The sequence below is a fragment of the Pleurodeles waltl genome, chromosome 3_1 (assembly GCF_031143425.1).
Source record: "Pleurodeles waltl isolate 20211129_DDA chromosome 3_1, aPleWal1.hap1.20221129, whole genome shotgun sequence".
Taxonomy (NCBI): Eukaryota; Metazoa; Chordata; class Amphibia; order Caudata; family Salamandridae; genus Pleurodeles; species Pleurodeles waltl.
In genome coordinates, this window is record NC_090440.1 from 838805296 (window position 1) to 838828793 (window position 23498).

A 23498-nucleotide genomic window follows, 5' to 3' on the forward strand; every position below is an offset into this window, starting at 1 on the left:
GAATGCAAAGATACAAAGCTACATCTCCATAAGGCATATGTCCTCATAGCCCCTCCACCCCCCTGTATAGAGGGTTGACCCTAAAAAAACAACCTGTGCGTCACCCTAACATGGCAAGTACAACATACAATAGAGATTAGGTCACAAAAAGATATGCAGCATACCCAGGAGGGCAGAAATATAGTGGTGAAATGTAGCTTCTGTACGAATCCCCAACAACACCTTCTACACGAAGGTCGTAGTGCGTCTGCGCTTGTCTTAGAAGACAGTCAATGAGGCGGAGCACACTCCTGATACATAGGAGCTCCAGCGCTCCTCTTATAGACCATGCAGCAATTGCCTTCCAGCTGGAATGGGGCCTCTGTCGAAGTGTCCATCCCGTCCCACATATAATTGCCCCTAGTGCCCCCAAGCAGAGCTAAGCCACCACATGTGGCGAGGGGGGGCACACAAACAACCATTCAGTGATAGAGAGGCCTTGTTGGGTCCTCCCCACATGGAATTACACCTCCAGGCAGCCAGTAGATGTCAGCCTGCGAATCCCCGGCATGGCCACCCCTGATTGTCGACCCCAAGTTCTCGGGGCCGGGCTAGTCTTGGGCAGCCCGCTGTTGTGGTGCGGAGAGAGAGAGAGGCGGCTTCTCTCTTCCCCGTGTTCAGGGACCACACGTCTCCTCACAGGACGGCCTCCCAGCTCGGTTGGCAGGGATCTCCTCACTCCTGTCCAACCAGCATGCGTCCTTCTCCTCTATTGCTCCAGGCTGCGCAGCAGCCCCTCTGGACCCACCAGGGTTGCGGCTATGACTTCCACAAGGGGAATACCTGCCAATGCCCCAGGGGCACTAGAGAGCACACTCCGTCTTGCGCTTGCCCAAGGCTGCTGGAGGGCAGTAGGATTCTCTCTGCCTCTCTGTGGCTACTCATCATGACCCCCTCTGTGAATTAGAAGCTCATGGATCACTCTGTGGAGGCAGAGGTCAGTAAAAGGCTCACCTTTTGCTCCAGGAACCATCATGTCCATCACTCATCAAGTGCTAATGAAAGAGTGAAAGCAAGGCGGCTTGGGTGAGCTCAGCAAACTGATCCCAGGAGAACACTTGCAGGTGGGGCACAGCAGGCAGGCTAGAACACGTAGATTAGTTTGGCGGTTTCTCCTGGCAGTTCCTCAAGACCTAGGGGCCCCACAGGAGGGAGAGCAGATGGCAGCAGGGCAACAAGCAGAAAAGCAATCCTGGTGAGTCCTTTGTGCCACCCAGCTGACACCAGACAGCAGGGTAACAAACATAAGAGCAGTCCAGTAGTACTTCTGCCAAAGGTTCAGTCCCAGTTCCAAAAGTTCTCTGACAATGTGGGGGACAGCCCCCTATACTTATAACCATTTTGCACAGCTTCCACAAAAAGAGGAGAATTGGTTCCAAACAGCACTAACCGGTTCCAGGAATGTCCCCTTTCTCCTCCAGCACTAGCTCCAGAAATCAGCAGGGGTAAAGAAGCCCTTTGTGTGAGGGCAGGACACAGCATTTACAGAGGCAGGTGTGCCCAGCCTCTACCTCTCCCAGCCCAGGAAGACCATTCAATTTGCAGATGCACTCTTGTGACAACTCCCTGTGTGCATGCTGTCTGAAAATTATGCACAAAGCCCAGCTGTCACTCTGCCCCAGACGTGGATTGGAGGCAAGCTACAAAACACCAGAGTCATAAACACAGTGAATGCTCACTTTCAAAAAGTGACATTTCTATAATGGTAATAAAAAAATCTACCTACACCAGTAAGCACCATTTTTCACTACCTTTACAACCATACCAAACATGCCTATGCCACCCCTCATAGTTCAGACAATACCACTTAGACATATGTTAGGGCATTTTCAATGCAGTCCTATGAAGAGACAGCACTCATAGTAGCAAGAAACCAAATAGGCTAATTGTCACTACTAGGACATGTAGTACATAAATACATATGTCCTACTTTTTACATACACAGCATCCGGTGCATAGGGCTAGCTAGGGTCTACCGGAGGTGTGACTTACATGTAGAAAAAAGGGAGGTCCAGGCCTGGCAAGTAAACTTAGATGCCAAGTCCCTGTGGCAGTATATTGTGCACACACGCTCTGCAGTGGTAGGCCTGAGACAGATTTGAAGGGTTACTTTTGTGGGTGGTGCAAGCTGCGCTGCAGGCTCACTAGTAACATTTAACTTACAGGTCCTGGGTATAGGGATACCTCTATACAAGGGACTTAAAGGTAAATTAAATGTGCCAATTAGGTGTAAGCCAATTATACCAAGTTTAGAAGGGAGACCACGTGCCCTTTAGCACTGATCAGCAGTGGTAAAGTGCCCAGAGTCCTAACGTCACAAAAAGGGTCAGAAAAAACAGGGGGAGGAAAACAAAAAGTTTGAGGATGACCCTATAAAAAGGGCGAGGTCCAACAATGTGCCTTCCTTGCTTCCTATATGTTCTGGCAAATTTCCCCAACTGATCCCCTCAAATGGTTCCAAACACTGACATCAAATATTACTACCTTCTTTTGGGAGGGGGTGCGTCATCGGGTGGCCTTTACCTCCACAAGGAAATCTCCATGAGATGGGGTGCCCAGAATTACCCATCTTTACAGATACTTCCTTGCTGAGCAAATGGCAATGATTATTAGTTAGTTTAATGGGGGCTGCGACAGCCTTGCCTATTGCATCAAATTACATCTTCTGGGCCTTGACAGTCTCCTCGGAGTACTCTGTGGTACACCGATACCACACACTCTTCCTGCACCCGTGTGACAATACGCTGTTGGAGAGCAGCCTTCAGTTTTATACAAGGGAACCGTCGACCTACGGGAATGACGCCGCTGTGGCAAGGTACGTGGCTGAAGCAGGTGTCTGGCATTCATGTCTTTACACAGTGGGACAGAATTGGAGTTACATATGTGGACGATGTTTGACTGGGAGTGACATTGATGTTGTTTCAGCTACGGAGCTACTTTACTCAAAGCCAATGCACTCTGCTATTGCACTCTACACCAATCTATTCTGCACCACTGCACTCTGTGCCACTATACTCTGCAACACGTTATGCCATTCACTGTACATCATTATACTCTACGTTACTGCACTCTACACCTCTCTGTTCTACTCTGCACCACTGTACTCTATGCCACTCTACTATGCACCGCTCTACGCCACTTCACTCCACACCAGTGCCTTTTACACCACTCTACTATGTACCACTGCACTCTACAACAGTCTTCTTTGCCACTGCCCACTTTACCACTGCACTTTCTACCATTGCACTCTGCATCACAGCACTTTGTGCCACTACCTTCTACACCACTACTCTCTGCACCACTCCACTTTACTGTGCACCACTTCACTCTACTGTCTGCCACTGAACTCTACATCACTCTACTCTGCCATTGAACTCTCCACCACTTTACTCTCCACCACTGGACTCTATGCCACTCTTTACTGCACCCTCTACTGCACTGTATGCAATACACTGTACGCCACTACACTATGCATTGCTCCACTCTACGCCACTGCACCCTCCAATTCACTCTAACCTACTGTGCACCACTGCACTTTACAACACTGAACTCTATGCCACTGCACTCTACTGTGAAATAATCTATTCTACGCCACTGCACTCTGCCACTCCATTCCACTCTGCTCCATTCTACTCCACGCCTCTGCAGTCTACCCTGCACCAATCCACAATGTTCTACACCTCTGCCATCTACGCCACTGCACTCAACGCCAGTGCATTATACTGTATACTGTATAATTTATACACCACTTTACTCAAAACCAATACACTCTATGCAAGTCTACTCTGCCTCACTGCACTTCACGCCACTGTAGCTGACTCTGCAACACTATGCCACTGCAGTCTACGCCACTGCTCTACACAATTTCACTGTATGTCTCTATACTTTGCACCCAGTCTATGCACTGAACTCTGCACCAGTGCACTCTGTCACTCTGCTCTACACACTCTAATCTGCAGCACTGCACTCTATGCCACTTCAGTTTACACCACTAAACTCTGCGCCATTGCACCTATGCCACTGCACTCTACTCTGCACCACTTTACAAAACTCTACTGCACTCTACGCCACTCTAATATTGTATTGTATTGTAATAGTATTTATATAGCGCTTACTACCCCTGAAGAGGCGTCGAAGCGCTTTTTGGCTAGTAGTATATGCACTACTGCACTCTTTGACCCTGTATTCTACGCCACCTCTGCTCTACACCACTCTACTTTATGCCAATGCACTCTTCCCCCCTCTACATCACTCCAGTCTCGGCCACTCCACTCTACACCACACCACTCCACTCTGTACCACTCTACTCTGTGCCACTCTGCTTTCTCACTGCACTCTTACTGGGCTCTACTCCAATGCACTCTATGTCCTGCACCACTCCACACTATGCCATTTCACTCTACTCTACACCACTGTACTAAGTGCACTCTGCACCACTCCACTGTATGCCACTCCACTCCACTCCACACTACTCACTTCACTCTACTCTGAAATAATCTACTGTATGCCATTCCACTCAATGCAGCTCTACTCCAATCTGTGCTGTTCTGCTCAACGCTACCGCACTCTACTCTACGCCACTGCCCTCTATGCCACTTTACTCTAAACCACTACACTGTACACCAATGCACTCAGCACCACTTTACTCAAAACTATTACACTCTAGTCCAACTGCTCTGCACCACTGCACTCTAGGCCATTATTCCCTACTCTGCAATACGTCACTCTATTCTGCTCTGCAACACTGTACTCTACGCCGCTCTACTCTGTGCCTCTCTATTCTACACCACTCTGCTTTGCACCACTGCACTCTGCGACTCTACTCTGCAAGACTGCACTCCCTGCCACTGAACTCAATGTCACTCAACTCTGCATGCTACGCCACTCTACAGCATTCTGCTCTGTCACTACACTCTGTGCAACTCTGTTCTACTCTGTGCCACTGCTTTCTGTGCAACTCTACTCTGTGCCACTTTCCCCCACTGCACTCTGCAAGACTGCACTCTCTGCCATGAACTCAGCACCACTTTACTCTGCACTACTGCAACACTGCACTATTGCACTCTATGCCACTCTGCACCACTGTATTCTACGCCACTGCTCTCTGCAGCTCTCTTCTGCGCACCTCTCTTCTCTGCACCACTGTACTCCATGCCAGTACACTATGCCACTACAATCTACTCTGCACCACCCAGCTCTACACCACTCAACTGCACCCTACACCACTACGCTCTGCATCACTTGACGCACTATATTCTACACCACTGCACTCTACACCGCTCTATTCTTTGCCACTGCACCATTCCACTCTCCCTTGAGTCACTCCACTCTAAATCCCTTCACTCTTCTCTGAAATAATCTATTCTACGCTACTGCTCTATATACTACTGCATTCTGCTCTACACCACTTAACTCTATGCCACTCCACTCTACGTCACAGCACTCCACACCAATGCATTCTATTCCACTGTACTCAAAACCAAGGAACTTTATGCCAGTCTACTGTGCAACACTGTACTTTATGCCATTCTACGCTACTCAACTCTGATATTCCACTGTGATGCTGTACTCAACTCTGCCACTCCACTCTAAGCCACTCTACAGCACTACTCCATAATGCTCTACACAACTCTCTCTGTCACTCCATGCCACTTTACTCTACTCTATTCTATGACCCACTCCTCCACTGTACGCTACTCCATGCCCCTCCACTCTGACACTCTATACCACTTGGCTCTACAACATTCTACTCCACTCTCCTACACTACTCCACTCTGTGGCACTCCATTCTTCAACAATCTGCTCCACTCTACGCAACACCCTCTACACCATTCCACGACACTCTGTGTCACTCAACTCTGACACACTACTCAGCTCTACGCTACTCAGCTCTACTCAACCCTACTTCACTCTACACCCTTCTACTCCCTTTATGACACTCCACACACTCTGTGGCACTCCATGGCATGCCACTTGATTCCACTCAACGCCACCCTACACCACTCCACTCCATGCCAATCCAGAACACTCCACTTTACGAAACTCCACTTCACTCTCCTTTACCTCTACTAACTTTGCAATTATAAACGGCAGCCACACTGGTTTACAACATGACTAAAACATATTGGCAAAAACAAAAACTTTTGCTTAGTCGAGACCTATGGCCTTTGCCAGTGCTTGTTTTGTCACCTCCTTTCATATATTAATCAAGCTGTGATCTGTTGAACGAGTTACAAGCATTGATATTCAGAATCGAGAAGCTATACTATTGAAATGGAATTTATTATTCTGCCCTCCCACATAAACGAATTCTAAAAACTAATTAAAAAGTTTAGGATTCCCACAGTGAAGGCATCATAGATTATGCCATCCTAGCCACGATATATCAGCATCACAAATTGGTACATATTTTAGGATGACATATTGGTCGAAGTGGAGGAAGAATTACTGCCCTTATCCACATCTTTAGTGGTCTCTGAATTGTTTGCTGCCCTGTCTTCCTCTGCTCCTGGATTATTTCTTCCTTCATTAAGATGGCTAGGCAGGGAAGGCACCTATAATATTCCTGCACAGAGAGACCAGTTTGTCTTTCATTCATACTTTAGTAATGTTTTATCATTCTACCGATGGATATTTTGGAACTTTTTTCATTTTTTTAACACCCACCATAACGAGATGGATACTTGTGCATCTGCATGCACACAGACAAGTGTCCACCGTACAATGCTTTTTATTACATTTATCATTACTTTATAGTTTCAAGATGCTCAACATGTTAATATTAAAGTAGTATAATGTCCGTAGCTCTTCAGCCTGAGCCAGACCTATTGGCCTAACCAATGCTTGTTATGAATTGTGCATAGTGGATGAAATGCAGGGGCTTCTGAGATATAGACCTTTATTCTTCTGGTTTACTTTTTCTGTTCTTCTACAGTTATCCTCCATTTATTGAGTGTTTTTACATGTTTATCTTTCAGTAATGCATAAACCGTACACATCATTATGACTCTTCTCTTAGCTTTGATACACCAGTGGGCAGTTGTGTTATGATGTCCATTTGTTTTAATGATACAAATACTCAGTGGTATGCATGGATGGAATATTATTTTCACTTGCTCTAATGTTTGCATTGCTAACATGTCTAGTTTGATATTATGGTGATTCTTTGTGTGTTTTTTGTAGAGCTGATTCACAAGCTGAAATCCCTGAGGTGGATCTGCTTCAGGAGCTGGAAACCATAAATGCCAACACCATGTAAGTATGACATCATGTAAGTATGATTTACCATTAACATTTTCTTTGAATTTTTCTTTCAACATAGCACAGAGATTTCAGTTATGTGACTATAGCTGAAGCTTATGCTTTTAAATCTACCCATTTTCCTAGGCACTTGCATAGTAGGATTGCATACCGGATCCACAGGGAAAAAAACTCTTAGCACCCAATTCCTTGGTGATCCTTTATAGATTAACAAAGTCAGTACTAACTTTTCAAAGCCTGTCTTGCCATGTGCTGCTTTACATCTGCATTTTGCAAAACCCTTCTCATTTGAACAGTTACCAGTCGAACACTGGAGACGTCCCTAGTCCGATTGGGAATATCTATCCTTCAAATACTGCCCAAGTACCCGGTATTCCACATCAGATTTCAGTGGAAGAAGTTTGAGTGGTTCTCAAGTGCCTCGATCAATGTAAAAGTGTATATTTTTATTTTCCTAATGCAGGTTATATTTCCTGTGCTGGCCAATTTATTCCATCTTGATTACCCTTTTAAGTGGCCCAGTGAAGAGCGCCCAAAATCCACTAATATTGTATCACTGGGCCTTCTTTCATTGTAAGAATTTCCTGATCTCTCTATCTGTGCACCTAAAACATTCAGTGAATGTCAGACCCTGTTGAGAATGGGTAATGGGTTGTGATCAAAGGACAGACAGGCTTCTGGGCCACAGCCATGGTGGTTGAGGTTGTTTGCCACTTATGGCCTTCAGACTGGAGACTAATTAGTGTAGTGAAACGAAGAAAAAACAAGAAGGCAGGCCTTTCCATCTATTCACCCACGATCTGAAACAACATCCCTGGAGGGGTGTGGTCTGGCTCGAGCGAAGATGGCTGCAATCTAAATGAGCCCTGGGCTCCGCAAAAAACAATCCTGAAATCCAGACATAATCCGATGACATCCTGCCCTAAGGAAAAAGGGCTTAGGTGGCCAAACAAACTGCTGCTGTGGGAGGCCATGATAAGTAGGGACTTGGGGGCTCCCACCACAAGAGGAGGCAAACCACGCCCAGGGAGTGGTGCGCAGTGAGCGCCTGGGCCCCAGTGTGTGTAGTGCTGGTGGAGGGGCACGTGAGCGGTGAAAGGGGACACCGTTCCCCAGACCCATGACCCAAATAGGCGGCCACAAGAAAAGAGCGACCGGGACTCGCCCTGGTGCCCTGACAGAGCAGTGAGGAGGATGGGGCCCAGGCCGGTGACTGGCTCAAGCGGGCCATGGCCGTGGGGCTGCGTGGTGACGAGCGGTTCCCCGAGTGGGACTGCCGGATGTCTGGGCCCCAGGGTGGGCTGCTATGACAGAGAATTGCTGGTTTCGGACCCGTAGGTCGAGATTTGAGGAGGCTCAGCCTGACCCCTTGGAAGTGGCAGCAAGAGGGGCCAAGTACACTTCAGGGACGGACCGGAGCAGGCCCGGGACGGATAGCTTCATGACGGTGAGCCGCCCCAAATGAGACAACCCTGTACCTGGGCCTGGCGAATGACACGGCATCAGAGGGACCAGTGAGCGGCGGGCAGACCCCCCGGCCTTCTGGGTCAGGGCCCAGGCGCAAAAACAAGGGACAGGAACAACGGGGACTAATCCTGACTGCCGGTAGAAAGCGGTAAGAGGGACAGGGCGAGCGATAATAGCCGGCTGAGGAGGGCTGCCGAGGGCTGTCAAAGAGGAGAATAGGTCGGGAGAGGAGGGAGGGCGGCGCTAATGCCCATTGATGGGCGCTTGCAGCGGTGGATGGTCTGCACTGGGGGGGCAGAAATCGTGCAATCAGGCCGAGTGAGGAAGAAAGTTTGGGCCCGCAAGAAAGGGGCCTGTAAGAGAGAGCACCGGTCCCATTAATGGAAGCATCCAGGGGTGCGCGGGGAAACATCCCCCCACCTACTCTCCCCCCTCCAGACAGAGAGGCTGGTGAGGACCTCCCGCCGCGGTGAAGGGGCCTAAGAATAGGAGTGCAATTGAGGGGGCCTGAGAAAGACAGCGGGACTACCAGTAGAGACGCAAGAGGCAAGGCAGAGGTAATGTGGCGGTAGTACCACCACCTACCGCCAAATTATGACATTGGCAGGTTAGCTGCAGACAACCTGCCAATTTACTATACCGACAGCCTTGGCGGTAGCAGCCGCCATAGATAGGAATCTCCAGCCCGGCAGCCGCTATATTACCACCGGCGGCATCATGACCCTGCCTACCGCCATGGTTTTCGTGCCGTTCACAACGCCACGAAAACCATGGCGGTAGGCCCTACCAGTGAAAGGGAATTCCTTCCCTGCCACTGGTAGGAAGCTCACCCCCCACACTCCCAGACGCCTCCCCACCCCTCCATCCAGGCTCCCCCCCTTCCAATTCCCCACCCCCCCCTTCACTCACAGGCACGCATACACATACTCACTCACACAACCTTACACGCATTCATACACGCATGCATTTTTATTCATTCTTGCACTCATCCGTACACACATTCAAACTGACACACAGAAATACATTCACGTTTCCATTCATACACGCTTTCTAACACATGCATACACCCATGCAAACAACACTACACACACATTTGCATTCACACACACTCACACATTCATGCATACACACACACACACACACACACACACCACCACCACCCCCTGCCGCCGTCCCCTGTCGGAAACCCAACTTACCTGCATCCAGGGGGTCTTCCGGCAGGGGACGGGACGCTGCTATCGCCAGCAGCGCCCACCAGCAGACCCCTCGAGAGGAGTGGGAATCCTATTGAGGAAGGCAGCACCCTTTATTCCTGGTCCCATCTGGCCTGATCCCCTGGGCAGGTTTGTAGCCAGATCCAGAACCTGGCACAGGCGGGCCCTCAACCTATGCTCTGTGTACATCCCCTCTAGACTTCATTCAGATACCCTTCCAGCCCTTGGGACACTGCTGTTGCAGCTGCCCCCGGGGATTTTAAATCTTGGGGGAGGTAGGGTGCTATGGACCCGAAATATGACCTGTTGACTCAGACAGAAAGGGTGGAGGGAGATACCATATTGAAATCCTTTGTAGACTCGATGGGACTAACGAACATATGGAGAGCCCACAACCCCGATGCGAGGCAGTATACCCTTTTGTCCGCAACTCACAAAAGCTTCTCACGCCTAGACTATTTATTCACCCACCACTCAAGTGTAGGCAGCTTTCAAGGGACGACCCATTTAGCGCGAGGCATTTCCGATCATTCTTCAATTGGGGCTACACTGAGGGGAACCATTAGAGACACAACACAAATGCCCATGGTGGTTAAGAGAGAAAGGCTTCTCTGAAAAGATACAGGAGGGGGCAGAGATACTTTGAAAATTGTGGGACAGTGAATTCAGCATGTACACTCTGGGAGGCATTCAAGACAGTACTCAGGGAGCAGACCCAGGCATTGATTGAGGGCCACAAAAAGGAGCGGAACAGTAAATATGCAGCACTGGAGAGGGAGGTCTTTGTCTTGGAGGTGGGGTCACTTTGGTGGTGGGGAGCTGGTTGACCCGCACAGATGTCACAGGCTCCAACTTAAACAAAAAGAAATGCAGGATCTGGGGACTAATGAGGCACGAGCCCACGAGTGAGCAACACAAAGGCAGATTTATGAGGTTGGAGACAAAGCGAATAAACTACTGGCATGGCAAAAAAAAAAAAAGGGATAGAAGCAGAAAATGGGTTGCAGAGATCTGTGACGAGTAGGGGGTGAGGGGGGAAGTATGACACTCCACAAGTGAGGCTGCAGCAGAGGCCTTTGCCACCTATTACGAACGTATATACGTATACGCTTTCCAGACAACCACTACCTGAGAGGACTGTGAGGAACTACTGCAAGACATCCCATTGGAGGAATTGTTAGGGGCCGATAGGGAGCTATTAGATCAGGAACTGACAGTGGAAAAAGTACAACAGGCCTTAGGAGAGATTGCATCAAGGAAGGCGGTGGGCCCTAACGAACTCCCGGGGGAGCTCTTTAAGGGCATGAGAGATATTGTGGCTCCTCATATGTTGGAAATGTTCCAGGCAGCTAAGTTAGAGAGAGTTCTTCCAGGAGTCCTGAGACTCGCCACCATAGTAGTCCTACATAAAGAAGGCATACCCCCAATGTCATGTAGTTCATATCGTCCCATCTCCTTGCTGAACCTGATAGTCAAGGTATTAGCAAAGATTCTGATTAATAGACTATGCCCACACATGGCCAAACTAATACATAAGGATCAAACAATCTTTATGCCATACAAAAGCAGTAGGTTAAACCTAAGGCGCCTATACGGGTTTTTGCCTACTATAGGGGTCCCGGGGGCAGAAGAGGCTGCAGTGCTCTCATTAGACGCAAGGATGGCCATTGACACTATTGAATGGCCCTATGTCCGCGCTGTCCTACTCTGGATTTTGTGGTTGGGTTCATCTGCTCTATACTGGCTCCCAGGTGTGGGTCAGAGTGAATGGGGTATTGTCCCACCCATTTACACTCCATAGAGGAACTAGACAGGGTTGCCCACTATTGCCATGGTTATTTCCCCCTGCATTGGAACCGCTGGCCACATGGGTGCGCCAGGATCCCCTGGTGTGGGGTATACCCGAAGGAAGCTGGAGGGAAGCTTGGATATCTTTATACGCCGATGATATTCTCCTATACGTCACAACGGCCCACCGGCCCATAGATAGACTATTGCACATTTTCCAGCTCTTTGGAACCTACTCTGGGTATCACATAAACTTAGGAAAATCCCTGGTCTTCCCTCTAACAACCGGGAACATCTCCTTACCCGCGCAGTGCTTGGCCCAGGTGAAGACCAAGGGGTTTTCATATTTGGGAATTTTTGTGACAAGGAACCAGATAGAGTTCCTCGTAGAAATATTTATCCCCAACTGGACCATCTTGGAGCAGATGTCCTACATTGGCAAAAGCTCCCCCTGTCTTTGATGGGCTGTGCTGCCCTATTTAAAAAGATGTCCCTGACTCGCCTCCTCTATGTGTTCCAAAATACCCCATTTAAGATACCTCCTGTTTCTTTACAAAGATCAGTAGTGAAATACGCAGGCTCCTGTGGCAAGGAGGATGTCTGCAGATATCCCTGGTTGAACTGCAGAGAGGAGTATACGATGGAGGTATAGCGATCCCTAATATACAGATGTACTACTGGGCAGCTCAACTACTCTTGTCGGTGACTGGATATATGCAGCCGTGAGGGAGCCTGCCTACAGAATAGACAGGGAGTCGATGAGAGAGAAGGGGTACCTCTTGGTGCTGTACTCCCACGGAGGGGAGGCCCTACTCCCACCCCACACACAAGATGCGGTGAGGGCGTGGAGAGAGGCCACTAAATATTTGGGCTGGGAACATCAATTGACGGCTTAGACTCCACTTTGATGTAGTGAACTTCACACATTAAGAGGCTTTCGTAGCTGGGGACTTCTCAGTATTGATAAACTTGGAGATATCTGGAGGGGTGGTTCACTGGTCGCTCTGGCTGACCTACAGACAGAATATGAACTGGGACCCTCAGAGAATTTTAAGTAGATCCTATTGGGTCACACGCTTGGGAAGCCACTCCATGTAGGAGAACAGGTTCCCGACTTCTCCCCGCTGGAGGGCCGCCTACTGATGGACCCCATGCCGGAGAAAGCGATTTATCTAGTCTATAAAAAATTCTAGAATAACTCACCTGACACTGGGCAACCTCTCCGAGAGGCATGGGAGTGAGGTGTAGGATGAATCGAAGATGATGATTGGCAGGACGCCCTTCAGAGCCCTAGAGAGGTGGCATTCCGGGCAAGGTTCCGCCTCGTGCAGCTATGAATCCTCCACAAGTCATACTGCTCTAGAACCCTCCTGCTGCGCATGGCCAATGGGGATTTACACCTATGCAAAAGAAGGTGTGGTGAGGTGGGGCCATTCTTTTATATCCTATGGGACTGTCCGATAGTACAACAGTTTTGGGGAAAAGTGGTGCACATTATGACCCAGGTCACAGGGCTCTCGGTTCCTCTGTAGCCCAGATGTCCATATCAATACTCCAGATCTCATCGGAGGAGACCTGCCTGCTCCTGGGGGACATCGGAGCCACCAGACGTCCAGATTTGGGAAAGAAATATGGATTTGTGTCATCATGCAGAATGAGTGATCTACCAAGGTAGGGATTGTCCACCAAAATTTGACAAGATATAGGGGGTTATTACAACTTTGGAGGAGGTGTTAATCCGTCCCAAAAGTGATGGTAAAGTGACGGATATACCACCAGCCGTATTACAAGTTCCATAGGATAAAATGGACTCGTAATACAGCTGGTGGTATATCCGTCACTTCACCGTCACTTTTGGGACGGATTAACACCTCCTCCAAAGTTGTAATAACCCCCATAGTCCTTATGGGGTGGATATAGAGAACTGTAAGGGGAGGGCCTAGGACAAATAAAGAAGCAAATGGCGGGGAGGTGGCTTTACCACTAGGGTGCTCGCTTCATAAGGGGCTGTAGGGCAACATTTGAATAGAAGATTTAACAATTGATGTGATATCCTGTGCAGACATGATTGTTCCAATCCAAACTGATAAGTCTGACCAAGGTGTATTCATTAACTATAGTCGCTAAAACCTCTACTGTACTGAGCTATGCCTTAATAAAAAGATGTTTTAAAAAATAAAAACTGAAAGAAACAAGATCACCGTTTATATCAGGACTTCGCCAACGCTGCTCCAATTTAGGAAAGAGTTGAAGACTCACCTCTTTAAGGAACACTACATCTCAGTACATTTACCATGCTCAACTCAGCATCCTCTCCCTCTTACTTGTTGCTGTTGTGCTTGTCTTTGTCCATGTACAGTGATTTGCTGTCTTTTGGTGAGTGCTGTTAGAAATACCATATTCATACATATATACTTTTTACTTTTGCAGCAGTACTAAAGACTACATAATTCAATCCAAGATACAGGGCAGCGATCCTGTCGTACTTTGGCCTTGTGGCACTAGAGCCACTGATTCCCTCTTCTGCTGTCTCCCACCTGGGTGACCCTTGACTCTCCATCATTGGCTTATTAATTTATTCACATGGTTGAATCATTCCCCGCCATCAGGCAGGGAATCCATGGAAATGTTAAATAGTAGTAAACAGAGTTAAAAATGCCCATAGGGCCTCAACAACAGTGTTGTTTATTAGCACATCCAACTCATTTAAATCTTCAGACTATGAAGTAGAAGTGCTAGCTCTCCTACTCCCCCTAGAGGCCTCCCTAGCTCATATTTCTAAGGCATGTAATGTGTGAAAGAGTCCCCAAGGAGAGCTCTGTTGTAACCTCGCAGTAATCTTATCCTGATACTTTTCTCGGTCTGAACCAACCCTTCCATCAGCTTTTAAAGCGTTGTAAGTAATTTTTAGGGAAGGGAAATTCCTCTTTCTGGGCCAGGGAAGCCCTTTCATCTCTCACCAACTGTCACCATGCCTGACAGAGAAGAAACAAATATCCTCTCAAATCCTGTTCTACCTGTGGACAGAAAAAGATCAGTACCGATGATCCTCTTGATCACTGCATTAATTGCCTTTATCCTAATCACAAAGGTTTATGGTGTGAGATTTGTAAGACTTTTCCTTCTAAGATGGATTTTCAATGTAGGTTGTAGCTGTCCAGTAAGTTAAAGTCCAAGACGAAGGAGCATAATGACTCCCTAACCATGGCTACCTTCCTGGATCCCTGAAAAAACACCACTATCTTACAACTACTGAAAAAACTGACCTCAGATGCATCCTCTACAGCTAACTACAGGCTCATCTCACTGCTACACTACTGAGGGAAACTCTTTGAGATATTCATCAACAAGAGACTAGCACACTACCTGGAAACAACCACCTCTGGATCATTCCCAATCAGGCTTCAGAAAAATTACAGCACCAAAACTGCCATCATCACTGTAACTGAGACAACCAGACCATCATGGACCTAGGCAACACAGCAGACCTCATTCTCCTCGACCTCTCCACGGCTTTTGTTAATGTCTCCCTCCTGATCTTCATAGATCAGTCAGGAATTCATGGAAGAGGCCTTTAGTTAGTTCTGGTTCTTAAAGCCCGAAAGATATCGCCCCTTCACATTAGAGCTACCAGCTCAGTCCTAAAATTCAAGAAGTAACTGAAAATGTGGCTTTTCACATAGGACCCAGACAGAGCAGCAGCTTCTCGTCAGCTCCAGGGTACAACGGTGTCATAGTGACCGTGGATCTCCACTGCCTCCCCGATTGAGGGCTGATTCCACATCTGGTCCTGTTGCACCCTTATTTCCCCAGGCCATTGGCGACAACGCAGCAGGTCGAGGACCATAAGAAGGCCATGCTGCACATCTTTTACACTCTTCCTACTTTCTCTGGTGCGCCCAAGAATGTGCAAGGACCTCCAGTCGGGTTACTGCTGGTGGGTCTGCCCTTTGCAGTGTTTCAGCCCGTTGAACCTGCTAGTGTTCCCTCTCAACTCTGATACCAACTTCCACCTCATCTTTAAGACCCACTGATTCCTCTTTCATTGACCTCGGTACCCACTTCCTTTCACCGACATGGGATCTGATGCTGACTCCAATGTCTGAGCCTAGACAAATCTGTATTAACATCGTCCCCAGACTTCATTCCAGTGCACTTGGTCTATAAACAGTCTGTCTCAGATAATACATTCCCACTAGCGTAGAACCATCCTAAGAGGCTGTGTCATCTTTTTATTCTGATTCTGACCAGAGTTTGCCACCACCTGGAAATAATAATGAGCATGATTTACCCCTACATTATGGTAATGACAGTTTATACATGGACTTACATGGACTTACATAAGTACAGTGGGTTTATAGAGGGCCAGTAGTTCCTCTGCTACAGGGATTATTTCATCCCTTGCAGCCCCAAAACAATTGAGTGTTTCCTTTGCTGTCGTAAGTTGATGAGCAGCTGTGGTCCTCGACCTACAACTGCTTTCTGTAGAAGTAAAGACAAATTTCCCTAATGAGGTTTACACCATGGCCCAACCTCTTCTGAACCATTACTTCCATTCACTGTAGCCCTGACGGACACCCTTATGGGCACTTAGTTTAAGTCTTGCTTTTGTCTGTCAGAAAACATACAGATAGCCAGACAACATAGACTGTTGCCCAGCAACCCTGACTTTCTCGTACAGCATCCTACTCCTGACAGTTTGGTGAACTACACTACCACCTGCAAAGTGAATCCTTATAGATTCCCCACAACTTCTCCAGACAGGGAATTGTAAAGAATTGAGCCATTTGAAAAACTAATGCCTAACCTTGAGGACGGTCAGTGCAGTCTTTAGGCCATTATATGCAAGCCTTCTCAAACATGGCCTGTGAGATCTTGCTGGCAGTCCCGCAGCAGTTTCAGGCCTTTGTCTTAAACCATTCAAGGTGGCCACGATGCAGCCAAATATGTAACAGGGGTATTCCAATGTAATTAAATATCTATCAATTAAATATCTACTTGTCCATGGGACAGGTTGCTTCATAAATCTACTCGTCCTGTAAAAAACAATCTACTTGTCTCTTTGGTGCCATGTAGCGCGGCAGCAAATTATGGCTGCAATTTTATTATATAAGAGCTCTGATAATAGCCTCTCTGATTATACTTGGGCTGATACTATAGTAGGGCTTGAATACTAGCAGCTTCCTTATTTTGCAGCCTCTCCACAGACCTACATACTGGAGATAGCAGTAAGCAACAGTTCCAGGATTGTATGACCTTTTGAGTCTGTGCAAACCTACTAACTTGCATGTTTTAAGGGTTTTCCCCAGCTCTTCTCTAATCATTTCCCACTCTGACAAAGATTGGAAGTTTACTCCTGACAAGGGTCAGTAGTAAAACTTCTCCCAGGGTTGGGAGAAAAGTGGTTAAAGGGAAAGTGAACTTGTAAATGCTCAACAGATTTTTCCATGAGCAAATCTACACCTGCACATTTGCTCGTGCTAAAATACAGTTCACAAATACTTTCTAGGAGTGCTATTTCCTGGTCTACTTCTGTAAGTACTTATGAATTCGTGAAATATGCAAATTTGCACTAATGCAAAGACCTTCATGTGTGACAAGTTCCACGCTAGACGTTTCCGTGTTACATTACAATACAATGATCGCAATTTGCTCTTTCACAAGGAGCGTATTGGCACACAAAGTAGCTTTGTTCAGTTTCAGGAACTACTTGTTACAATGGTGAGGGCCCAGCAGCTCCTACAGCACAAAAGTTTTACAAAAGCAGTGTCAAAACAAGACACGCATTTACAAAACTAAAAAAACTGATCACCAATGTCTGAGCTTTTGGCAATGCTTGTTTCTATTCATGTTTCCCATAATCTTGTTGAAACTGGTTACACTGACGTTCCATTATGAATATGTTTGGAAATACTAGCATGCATCAACACATTTCACTAAATGATGCTTCAAAGAAATAGTACCTATAATTTCACATTAGTTTAGCAAAATGTTTTTTCCTAGTTGCATTTTTTGTAAACATTTTACTTTAAAAGCAAAAAATCATAAATATTGCTTTCAAGCTTATTTGCATTTAATCAGTGAGCATTCTGGAGAATTATATGTTGACTCATATTTTTAAACTTTCCAAACGTGTGTACACATTTTTTTTTTTTTTTTTTTTCTTTTTACTGGAACAACTGTCAGTAGTGCAGTCTGAGCTTACAACATTTATTTAGAATGCTCACCCTACTAATAAAGCCTTTGAAATGATGAACCATAAATACAAGTTCAAAAAACATCAACATATTGACACACATATTACCTCAACTGCAGGCAGTTCATTTCCCTGCTCTGTAATGTGGTACTGTGAACTGGAAGCCAAAGGGTTTGTACTGCAGGGGGTTTAGGGGAGGCCCAGCGTCCAAAGTCACTTGAACTGTGAGTCTCCTTTTAATTGGAACAGGAGAAGAAGCTAAAATACTTCCTGTTCCTTTTTGTATTTGAAGCTTGTGCTATTTAGCGTCCATAACTTCAAGAATCGGCTTTATAGAGCTGTCAGGCTATAGAACTCCACACCCCTGATGTAATCTGGGCTGCTCTGGATATGACCAACTGCTTGGATTGAATGGTTGACACTAGTGTGGTGCTCAGTTGTCATGCATGGTGTGCTGGCATCCCTTATGGATATTCCTTTTGATGGATCCTGCATTTTTGGCAAAAAAGCAGATTCCTCCATCAAACCCTTTAGGGAAAGTAAAACCACAGAGCCTTCCTTGGGCATTGTCGTCCCTGCCAGACTGTTTAATCATTAGATTCGACCCTTCCAAGGCTACTCCAGGTGGTTGACATATAGATAGTCACAGCTCCCTTTTATAGGAGCTGTCTTTTACACAGTGCAGTTCATGACCTTTCCACCTCCATACCTTGAGGACATTCCACATGTTTCAATCTCAGTCCTAGATCTCGGTGTGAGTAACTGTAAGGCATCTTGGCCTGTTGGTCTCAATCATCCTGCTTATCCACTGTGTTGGGTGGCATATGCAGGCTCTTAAGTCTCATTGGGCCCACACCAAGGAAACCTCTTGAAGTCATCCTGGTATGGAGGGGACTGCGCAAGATCTGCAGTATAGGCTGCTCAACTGCAATCTGACTAGCATCAGACCCCCCTCTCCCTTCCCCGTCCAGAGCTGACAATGGTGACAGATATGTCACTGCTGGATAGGGAAGGTCGTTTGGGAAGAGGTGGAGATCAAAGGGATCTGGTCTCTATGGGAAACCTGGCTCTTCATCAGTCTGTTTGAGTTCCAGGCCAATAACCTGGTTTTAGAGGCCTTCCTGCCATGGGAAGAATGGTACAGGTTCTCACGGACAACACCACTGCCATGTGGTATTGCAACAGGCAGGGTGGTGTGGGGCCCTGGGTCCTGTGCCAAGAGGTTCTGCACCTGTGGAGTTGTCTGGATTGTTAGGGCATCCCCCTGATCATGATCTATCTGGTGGGATCATTAAATGTCAAGGCACAAGAACTCAGCTGACGGACCTGGTATGTCACAAATGGCGGTTGCACCCTGAGGTGGCGTGGGGCATCTTCTGGCACTGGAGTGAATACTAGCTGGACCTTTTCTCCACCATAGAGAACACACATTGTTAAATATTCTGTGTGTTAAAGCCCCTAAGGCGGCTCTGTACTTGTGTATGCCTTCTGCCTCTCCTGCCCTGAGTTCTGAAGAAGATCAGGAACAATTGAGCATGAGTCATGCAAGTGGCTCTACACTGGGCCAGGAGAGCGTGGTACCCAGACCTTCTGGGCTTGTGCATCTGCCCTCCGATCAGACTACTGCTTCAAAAGGATCTTCTGTCCCAGCAACAGGGCCGGGTTCTGCTCCCGAAGCTGTACAGTCTACATCTGCATGAGTGGAGAGTTAGCATAAGTAGTTGACTGTGCTCGATTTACCACCTGAACTTGTGGATGTCATCCTCTACAGAGTTCATTACTGCCATGTGCTAGGGCATATTTCTTACCTGGTGTGGGGCGCACAGCACCACAGACCATTTAAAAGCTAAACTGTCACATAATTGATTGTTTTGTCTTTGGCCCAGCATGACATTGCAGTGGGCATAATTAGAGGTTATTTGACTGCCCTTTCAGCTTTTTTGCATTTGCCGACTAACCACCCTGGTTTAACCCCTTCGCTGCCAGGCCTTTTCCCCCTCCTGTGCCGAGCCTTTTTTTGGCTATTTGGGGCAGTTCGCGCTTAGGCCCTCATAACTTTTTGTTCACATAAGCTACCCATGCCAAATTTGCGTCCTTTTTTTCCCAACATCCTAGGGATTCTAGAGGTACCCAGACTTTGTGGGTTCCCCAGAAGGAGGCCAAGAAATTAGCCAAAATACAGGGAAAATCTCGTTTTTTTTAAAAAAAAATGGGAAAAAGGGGCTGCAGAAGAAGGCTTGTGTTTTTTCCCCTGAAAATGGCATCAACAAAGGGTTTGCGGTGCTAAAATCACCAGCTTCCCAGCTTTCAGGAACAAGCAGACTTGAATCAGAAAACCCAATTTTTCAACACAATTTTGCCATTTTACTGGGACATACCCCATTTTTACGATTTTTTGTGCTTTCAGCCTCCTTCCAGTCAGTGACAGAAATGGGCATGAAACCGATGCTGGATCCCAGAAACCGAAACATTTCTGAAAAGTAGACAAAATTCTGAATTCAGCAAGTGGTAATTTGTGTAGATCCTACAAGGGTTTCCGACAGAAAATAACTGAAAAAAAAAAGATTGAAATTGAGGTGAAAAAATCTGCAATTTTTCTCTACGTTTTACTCTGTAACTTTTTCCTGCAGTATCAGATTTTTTAAAGCAATATACCGTTACGTCTGCTGGACTCTTCTGGTTGGGGGATATATAGGGCTTGTAGGTTCATCAAGAACTCTAGGTACCCAGAGCCAATAAATGACCTGCACCCTGCCTTGGGTTTTCATTCTATACCGGGTATACAGCAATTAATTTGCTGAAATATAAAGAGTAAAAAATAGCTATCAGAAAACCTTTGTATTTCCAAAATGGGCACAAGATAAGGTGTTGAGGAGCAGTGGTTATTTGCACATCTCTGAATTCCAGAGTGCCCATACTATCATGTGAACTAGAGGGCATTTCTCAAATAGATGCCTTTTTTACACACTCTCTTATATTTGGAAGGAACAAATGTAGAGAAAGGCAAGGGGCAATAACACTTGTTTTGCTATTCTATGTTCCCCCAAGTCTCCCGATAAAAATGATACCTCACTTCTGTGGGTAGGCCTAGCGCCCCCGAAAGGAAATGGCCCAAAACACAACGTGGACTCTTCCCTTTTTTTTTTTACAGAAAACAGAGGTGTTTTTTTGCAAAGTGCCTACCTGTAGATTTTGGCCCCTAGCTCAGCTGGCACCTAGGGGAACCTACCAAACCAGCACATTTTTGAAAACTAGAGACCTAGGGGAATACAAGATGTGGTGACTTGTGGGGCTTTGACCAGGTTCTGTTACCCAGAATCCTTTGCAAACCTCAAAATTTGGCTAAACAAACACATTTTCCTCACATTTCGGTGACAGAAAGTTCTGGAATCTGATATGAGCCACAAATTTCCTTCCACCCAGCGTTCCCCCAAGTCTCCCGATAAAAATGGTACCTCACTTGTGTGGGTAGGCCTAGCGCCCACGAAAGGAAATGGCCCAAAATACAACGTGGACACATCCCAATTTTTTCACAGAAAACAGAGGTGTTTTTTGCAAAGTGCCTACCTGTGGATTTTGGCCTCTAGCTCAGCCGGCCCCAGGGGGGGGCAGAAATTGCCTAAAATAAATCCCCCCCCCCCTTCCTCCCAGGGAGCGACCCTTGCCTACAGGGTGCTCCCCTTGCGTGACGGCGCAAAAAAAAAGATAGCCCTGGCGCCTAGAGGTTTCTGCCCCCCGGGGGCAGATCGCCTAATAACAATAGGCCGATCTGGCCTGAAATAAATTTGCCCCCCCTCCCCCAACCCGGGGAGCGACCCTTGCCTACAAGGTCGCTCCCCTAGCATGACGGCGCAAATAAAAAAAAAGGTCCCTGGTGCCTAGTGGTTTCTGCCCCACCTTGGGGGCATATTGACCCAAAATCGGCTGATCTGCCCCCAAAGCGGGCAGAAATGCCCTAAATACAACTTGCCTAAGGGGTCGCTCCCCAGCTCTGAAAAAAAAAAAAAATTTGCCCTGGTGCCTAATACCAATAGGCCGATCTGCCACCCCCCCCCCACACCCCCCAGAGAGCGACCCTTGCCTACAAGGTTGCTCCCCTTGCGTGACGGCGCAAAAAAAAAGGTCCCTGGTGCCTAGTGGTTTTTGGGGGCAGATTGACCTAAAATCGGCCGATCTGCCCCCAAAGCGGGCAGAAATGGCCTAAACACAATTTGCCCTTCCAGGGGAGCGACCCTTGCCTAAGGGGTCGCTCCCCATCTCTAAAAAAAAAAAAAAAATCCTTGGTGCCTAGTGGTTTCTGGCAGATCGGCCTAATTAAAATAGGCTGATCTGCGGCCTAAAATAAATTTGCCCCCCAGGGGAACGACCCTTGCCTAAGGGGTCGCTCCCCTTACGTGAAATTCATGAACAAAAAAAACCTCCCTTCCGATGCGATGGGGGAGGCTCTGTGACAAACAGCTTGCGCGCTGATGTCACAGGGGGGGTGGGTGGGGGTCGGGGGTGGAAGGGGAAGGGCTTCCCCTTCCATCCCTGCCTTTGGGGGGGTGGGGGGGAAGCACACAGAGGGAGCAAGAGCGCTCCCTCTGGGCTGTGTGACGAGGACGTAATGGTTACGTCCTCGGCACAGCAGCACTGTTCCGCAGGACGTAACCGTTACGTCCGCGGCACAGAACCGGTTAAATCACCTGTTGTGATGCAGTTTATTAAAGGTTTGTCACATATGTTCCCTCCCAAACTGTTTGTGGTGCCATAGCGGGATCTTAATTTGGTCTGGATGTTCCTCAGGTGCACCTTGTTTGAGTCAATACACAGCTGCTTGAAGTGTCTTCTACTCTCTCAACTATGTTCCTTATTGTGATCACTTCAACTCATGACATGAGTGGGCTGTATGCTGGCCATGTGAAGCATCCCTACTCAATCTTTTTTCCCAGACAAACTGGTGTTGAGAACAAGGGCAGCTTTTCTGCCAAACATGGTGAATCTTTCTCATATTGGACAATCCATCACCCTCCCAGCTTTGTTTGCTTTACCTAACCTATGGAAAGTGGAGCAGAGACTCTACATAGCATTGCCCCCACCCCACCCCCACAGAAAGCGTATTGTCACTGCACAGACTTGGGAACAGGGGCAAATTGAACATCAGTCATCCCACTAGCCTGTATTGAATTACGTAATTGAAATTAATCCACAGCCCCAGCTTACACTTTTTATACTGTCACATTACACCTCATTGTTTATTTCTGCACTCCAAAGTTGCCGTATATGCTGCTTCTTTTTTGATCCGAGTCCACTCCATAGACCATCCACTTTGGGAAGCTACAGCTCTGGTATCTATTCTAAAGGTGAGTAATCTCTGGTTATTTGTATCCATCAGAAGACCAAGTTGCTTACTTTCTCGAACACTCTTTCTGGTAGAAGGTCTGTCTAACCGCAGATTCTTTACTGCCATTTCACCTTTCTCTTTTGTAGAGTGATCTTTTTTGCTATAAAGGTGCCAAATTAGAGATCTGCACACTGGTATCCCCAATTCTTTA

At 47.2% G+C, this 23498-nt stretch overlaps 1 protein-coding gene across 1 annotated transcript in view; it reads left to right on the forward strand.

Moving 5' to 3' along the window:
- Positions 1 to 23498, forward strand: part of HPS5 (HPS5 biogenesis of lysosomal organelles complex 2 subunit 2) — a 422510-nt gene that overhangs the window by 236194 nt on the left and 162818 nt on the right. The window contains exon 15 of the mRNA XM_069223753.1: positions 7222 to 7293. Within this exon, the coding sequence (XP_069079854.1) occupies positions 7222 to 7293 (72 nt within the window). The remainder of the gene's footprint in view (positions 1 to 7221; positions 7294 to 23498) is intronic.